The sequence below is a fragment of the Abramis brama genome (genome assembly GCF_963993115.1).
Source record: "Abramis brama genome assembly, chromosome: 1".
In the NCBI taxonomy this organism is placed as follows: domain Eukaryota; kingdom Metazoa; phylum Chordata; class Actinopteri; order Cypriniformes; family Leuciscidae; genus Abramis; species Abramis brama.
This window is the reverse complement of record NC_139963.1, coordinates 24,929,731-24,936,580: the sequence shown is the minus strand read 5'-3', so window position 1 is coordinate 24,936,580 and position 6,850 is coordinate 24,929,731. Positions and strand designations below refer to the sequence as shown.

Sequence of the window (6,850 nt, the reverse complement as noted above, 5' to 3'; positions counted from 1 at the left end):
GTTAAAAAACAGATTTGTTTTAACTCTGGTATGGTGCTGTATTTAAATCTTAATATATAAAATACAACATCCCCATGGCAATAAAATCCATCAGATTTAACAAACTGACCGGAAAAGTTGTTGCCTGTATTCCTGATAAATACAGCCTTTACTTAAAACTGTTTAACCTTGTGCTGTTTTACTCTACATTACCATATATATATATATATATATATATATATTTGGAAAAAACATTTAAAATGGGATAATGTCTTAGAAAACCTTTGCCAATTTAAAATGCAGTCTTTAATATGAAGCTGGATTTGTGTGCGATTAGAAGTTGTGATATTACAAGTAATCATATTCTGTAATAGATAAATAATCTCTCATGCGGTTTTAGTTTGAGATAATATTTTCCTTCATGGACAGACAGGTATATGTGACAAAAAACCCCCCTCTCTTTCACTTTCTTTTAGTGCCCTCTATTGACTACGGCTTAACATAACAAGATATTTTACATGGTAGAGTACAATTTCTAGGCAAACAACAGTTCTCATGAAAACCATTATAAGCCTATAGCAAAATAACAACATTTTATCTCAATCTATTAATCTTGTATTATTTCAAGTATTGCGTACGTCAATATAGAACCGGAATTTATGGATGTCACTCTTTTCAGACTGGAATGGATATGTAAATTATGGATATGTAAATTATACCTTTCTGTAAATTATGGATATGTAAATTAAGGATATGTAAATTATACCTTTCTGGAAAATCGAGATAATAGAGCAGGATAGCGTCAATCATCATTTTATAGCCTAATGTTTTCTTTTTTTATTATTATTATACTTTTTATTATTCAATGTTATTATTAGTCCAGTCATTTTATGAAAAAAGGTTGAACAAAATGCATACAAAACAGTAAAATACTTAATGTTAAGGTCTGAATGGAACCCATTTAGGCTACCCATGAACATTAATACAGAGGCAGGATGAAGTACTTTAAACCAGCCTTTATTCATTTTTAAGAGATGGGGTTTGGGGCTGGGTCTGTGGGACTGTTTCTAGGGATTCACTTTTTTGTCTTCTGCATTCTCCTTACCATTGTATTTGTTCTTCCCTCAGACTCGTACCCCAGAAACAGTCCCACGGACCCAGCCCCAAACCCCATCTCTTAATAATTAGTAAAGGCTGGTTTAAAGTACTTCATCCTGCCTCTATGTATTAATGCTCATGGGTAGCCTAAATGGGTTCCATTCAGACCTTAACATCAAGTATTTTACTTCAAGTATTTTATTTCAACAAGATTCAACAAGACATTTTCACCTGGCGATACCCAATGTTTAGATCTGTTGTGGTATTTATGCAAATTAGCACATACATAATTAGATTATGCACCGTTTGTCCATGTTAACAAACAATTAAAAAAAAACTTGTAATACATTTTTTGTTTGTCTTGATGTAAGTAATCAACTCAGTAATTTTCATGGTGATATCTAAAGGTTAAAATTTCACGTAAGAAAAAGAATGAATAGGCGTATAAATAGGCTATATTTGGGTCTTTTTCGAAACTTTCTCCTAATGGGATTCTTCGGGACTTTTTTTTCCTTACTCAGGATATATTGAGGATACAAAATCAGTTGAGTTTGCTTCTGTTGCAATTTGTTCAAGGTTGACCCCCATTTTGGCTTAAAATGACTGGACTATAGCCTAGGCTACACGTCGTTTTAGGATTGACTAACAGAAATAAATCCAAACAAGGTTTTAGTTACAGTAGCCTAAATGACTGAATGTTAAGCGTGCTAATATAGTCTACGATTACGTATGTTTAAACAAGTTGATGATGATCATGACTAGAACCTGAGCGAATGCTCCAGAAAGCGCATGACGAAACCTATATGCTCCCATAGAAAAGCATGGGCGGAACTGTCTGGGGTTTTCGCCTTTCATTGGTCAACTCGACACGAGTGTTCCAGAACTGTGTAGAACATGTGAATGTGCGACGGGTTCTGTATAGTGATGTGCGATACCACTGGTTTCCTATCCGATCCGATACCAAGTAAAATGAAGGCGAGTATCGGCGATACCGATCCGATACCGATACTTTGCCCAAAAATTACTGTTTGGGAAATTAAAGTAACAAGTAGTTACTTAGATTTTCGTTATTGAATTGATGTGCGATTATCTCAGGGACACATTTTACTAAAATAAAGTAAATAAATAAGTAATGAAATAATTAAATGACCAAAATGTCTGCAATAGTTCAGCTTGGAGTAAAATGTGTCCCTGAGATAATCGCACATCAATTCAGCCGGCCCAGATTTAGTTAGGTAAGGTTATCTGCAGAGTAGATCATTTAAATTACATTGACAAGGCTGCATTGGACTTTACAGTACGTTTGCCAGGAAAAGTATTTGATAGGTAAGAAGACAGATAATATTGTATCAGTAGAATAATACTCAGTTGACTTTCAAAATGGAGTTCACTTTTAAAATGAAAATTCTGTCATCATTCTCACCCTCATGTTGTTTCAAACCTGTATGAATTTCTTTCTTCTGCTGAACAGAAAGGAAGATATTTAGAAGATTGTCAGTAACCAGACAGTTTTTGGGTCCCATTGACTTCCATAGTATTTTTTTTCCTACTATGGAAGTCATTGGAAGTCATCTTCTAAATATCTTCTTTTCTGTTCAGCAGAAGAAAGAAATTCATACAGGTAAAACAACATGAGGGTGAGAATGATGACAGAATTTTCATTTTAAAAGTGAACTTCTCCTTTAAGAATTCAGGGAACTGCCGTTGTTTAATCATTGTCACTAAAACCCAAGCCCCCAAAATACAGCCACATCGCCTCATTTTCTCCCTAGTCTGTACCTGGATAGTGCCTGCCTGCTGCACCAAAGGACTCTGAAAGCGATGTCTGTCTCGCCCTAGCAGCACCTGTACCTCTCCTTTCCTCCTCCTGACTGTTTTGTTACACGTGTCACAAACCGCATCGTTTGAGTTTATGGAAGTGAAGTAGCTCCACACATAACTTCGCTTGCGTTCAGCCATTCCGCCGGACTGACAGCGTGACTGAACAACATGTGCCAGCGGACTGAGTGGCGGCTAGCGTGCTTTGCAGTTGTACAGTGCCATATTACGCTCATGACTTGGCAGGCGGAAGAACAATTAGTTCCGACTAAGTTGGCATTATTCAGATAAACGAGGGTAATTGTGGTTACTTTCCGCTGTATTTCTATTTCCAATAAACTACATATTTGCTCCAAATTACTGAAATATCGATATTTTGATAAGATAATCGATTCTAGAACATACAAAGCTGGTATCGGAGATATCGATATTTTAGTATCGATCCGCACATCACTAGTTCTGTATATAAACAGCATTGCAGTTTTGGGGCATCAGTGTTTCCACAGAACTTACTTCAGTTACGACGAAAAAAACGAAATTGGCGACAGTTTCCGAAATAAAAATAGTCTGTTGAAGAATCTACACTACCACCTACCACTACTAAAGCATTTTAAAGTAAGTTATACTTTAAATATTTTTTATTAGCCTACTCTTGTTTCCGTTTTCTGTATTGATTCACTTAGGCTTATGCTACTGTTAATTGTGTACCTGCTGTTTTGTCTCAGAGATCAAGTAAATCTGTTTCCAGTACCAATATTTATACTTAACACTCTCTAAACATAATTAACAGTAATTAGTGCTCTATGAAATAATTCAGTTTTTATTTACATGTACATGTATTTGTTTATTTAGTCTAGAACCTTCCTGAGACGTTCCTATGTTTCATATTGCTGTTCATTTATTTTTGCCTGCTGCTTTTTTGTACAATATCTAAATGTTTTATTTAATAATAAACATTTATGTGATTTCTGTTTTCTTATAGTAATCTGTTAACTACCTGTGAAAAAGAAAAATGTCATCAGCAAAAGGAGTAGCCATTGGAATTGACCTGGGCACCACCTACTCCTGTGTGGGGGTGTTTCAGCATGGAAAAGTGGAGATCATCGCCAACGACCAGGGGAACAGAACAACACCCAGCTATGTTGCCTTCACTGACACAGAGAGGCTCATTGGAGATGCAGCTAAAAACCAGGTGGCCATGAACCCCAACAACACCGTGTTTGATGCCAAGAGGCTGATTGGCAGGAAGTTTGATGACCCAGTAGTGCAGTCTGACATGAAGCACTGGTCCTTCCAAGTCGTCAGTGACAGCGGAAAGCCAAAGGTTCAAGTCGATTACAAAGGAGAAAACAAGACATTTTATCCTGAAGAAATTTCCTCTATGGTCCTGGTGAAGATGAAGGAGATTGCTGAAGCTTATCTGGGGCAGAAGGTGACAAATGCAGTTATCACAGTTCCTGCCTATTTCAATGACTCGCAGAGGCAAGCCACTAAAGACGCTGGAGTGATCGCTGGGCTCAATGTCCTCAGAATCATCAACGAGCCCACGGCTGCAGCCATCGCCTACGGCCTTGACAAAGGCAAAGGAGCAGAACGCAACGTCCTGATCTTTGACCTGGGTGGAGGCACCTTTGACGTGTCCATCCTGACCATTGAAGATGGCATCTTTGAGGTGAAGGCCACAGCCGGAGACACTCATCTGGGTGGCGAGGACTTTGACAACCGCATGGTGAATCACTTTGTAGAAGAATTCAAGAGGAAGCACAAGAAGGACATCAGTCAGAACAAGAGGGCACTGAGGAGGCTGCGAACAGCGTGCGAGCGAGCCAAGAGAACCCTCTCCTCCAGCTCTCAGGCCAGCATCGAGATCGACTCCCTGTACGAGGGCGTCGACTTCTACACGTCCATCACCAGAGCACGCTTTGAAGAGATGTGCTCAGACCTCTTCAGGGGAACACTTGAGCCTGTGGAGAAAGCCCTGAGAGACGCCAAGATGGACAAGTCTCAGATCCATGATATTGTGCTGGTTGGTGGATCAACAAGAATCCCAAAGATCCAGAAGCTTCTGCAGGATTTCTTCAACGGCAGGGACTTGAACAAGAGCATCAACCCAGATGAGGCAGTGGCTTATGGTGCAGCGGTGCAAGCCGCCATCCTCATGGGTGACACATCTGGAAATGTCCAGGACCTGCTTCTGCTAGATGTTGCGCCATTATCTTTGGGCATCGAGACTGCAGGTGGAGTCATGACGGCCCTCATCAAACGCAACACCACCATCCCCACCAAACAGACCCAGACCTTCAGCACCTACTCAGACAACCAGCCCGGTGTCCTGATCCAGGTGTATGAGGGAGAGAGGGCCATGACAAAAGACAACAACCTGCTGGGTAAATTTGAGCTCACAGGAATTCCACCTGCACCTCGTGGAGTCCCGCAGATTGAAGTGACCTTTGACATTGACGCCAACGGAATCCTAAATGTGTCAGCTGTGGACAAAAGCACTGGAAAAGAGAACAAGATCACCATCACCAATGACAAGGGCAGACTGAGCAAAGAGGAGATTGAGAGAATGGTGCAGGACGCAGACAAGTACAAAGCTGAAGATGATCAGCAAAGAGAGAAGATTGCTGCCAAAAACTCCCTGGAGTCTTACGCCTTCAACATGAAGAGCAGTGTGGAAGATGAGAACCTGAAAGGCAAGATCAGCGAGGATGACAAGAAGAAAGTTATTGAGAAATGCAACGCCGCCATCAGCTGGCTAGAGAACAACCAGCTGGCTGATAAAGAGGAGTATGAACATCAGCTGAAGGAGCTGGAGAAAGTCTGCAACCCAATCATCACTAAGCTTTATCAGGGTGGGATGCCAGCTGGAGGCTGTGGAGCTCAGGCACGTGCCAGCTCAGGGGCTGGTGCTCAGGGGCCCACTATTGAGGAAGTGGATTAGGTATGAGATGGGCAATGTGATTGATTTTTGGTTAAGTTCCTTTGTAATTCTCAATTTACATAATTTATATAAGAATTTTTGGACCATTTATTTGGACATTATGGTGGAGCACTACTGATTTTTTTCTGTGGTACTGTATGCTGCATTTAGATGACTTTTGTATATGTTTTTGAGTACAATATTATAATATTGTTGAATATATAATAGTTTTGCCAGTATTGCAGTTGTAAGATTTCTTATGAAATATGCATTTTTTTTAAGAATATCTCCTCTGTTAAAGTACATGTTAATGTCAAAGAATGTTATCTAATGTTTCATTTGCATGTTAAGAAATTAATAGTTCAACATTCTGACTGTTGAAATGTGTATATTCCAGGCAGTAATATTGTGTGATATTCCATATGAAAGAGTCCATTAAGACTGTTAACTTTACTTCAAGGTTTGTCTTTAAACATTTTAAATAAACTATTAATAATTTAAAGAATTGTTACAATAGACTGTTTTTTATGTATCTTTTTTAAAGTTCTTAAATATATAAATGCAGGCTAAAATTGATTAACTCTAAACATGTTATATAGTAGGACTAGGCTCACTCTATTTCCAATGATATCATACATAGTTATCATTATATAGTTTCTCAACAGTGGAATACATAAAGGCTGTATGTAATAAATAGCTTACAAAACAAAAAGGTAAAAGAACATTTTATTGATGCCAAAGTGTGGTTACAGCAGTCTGGGTGAAAAAGGACAAACCAAATAGTAATAGTAATAAAAATAAACCAAATGGAAAAAAATAACTGAATTATAATTAGTAGCAGAGATACTTGTATACAGACTCATCCGCATGTCATTCCAAACCGTTTGACTTTCTCTATGGAACATGTCTTTTTTTGGTCCATTCTTAAATATATATATATATCTATCTATCTATATATATATATATATACACACACACACACACACACACAGTAGTCAACATTTGAAGTGGATCAAAAAAGTTCTTTGATGA

The 6,850-nt window shown here is 38.5% G+C and overlaps 1 protein-coding gene across 1 annotated transcript; it reads left to right on the top strand.

Annotated features, from left to right (window-relative positions):
• Nucleotides 1-3,352: 3,352 nt before the first annotated feature.
• On the top strand, nt 3,353-6,317 carry LOC311095781 (heat shock 70 kDa protein). The gene is made up of 2 exons (XM_084134551.1): nt 3,353-3,510; nt 3,878-6,317. Exon 2 carries the CDS (start codon nt 3,908-3,910, stop codon nt 5,837-5,839), a length of 1,932 nt encoding a protein of 643 aa, XP_083990677.1. The 5' UTR covers nt 3,353-3,510; nt 3,878-3,907; the 3' UTR covers nt 5,840-6,317.
• The last annotated feature ends 533 nt before the right edge of the window (nt 6,318-6,850 follow it).

Excerpts from the sequence above, each read along its gene's own strand:
- LOC311095781 (XM_084134551.1), top strand. The coding sequence starts at position 3,908 with ATGTCATCAGCAAAAGGAGTAGCCATTGGAATTGACCTGGGCACCACC.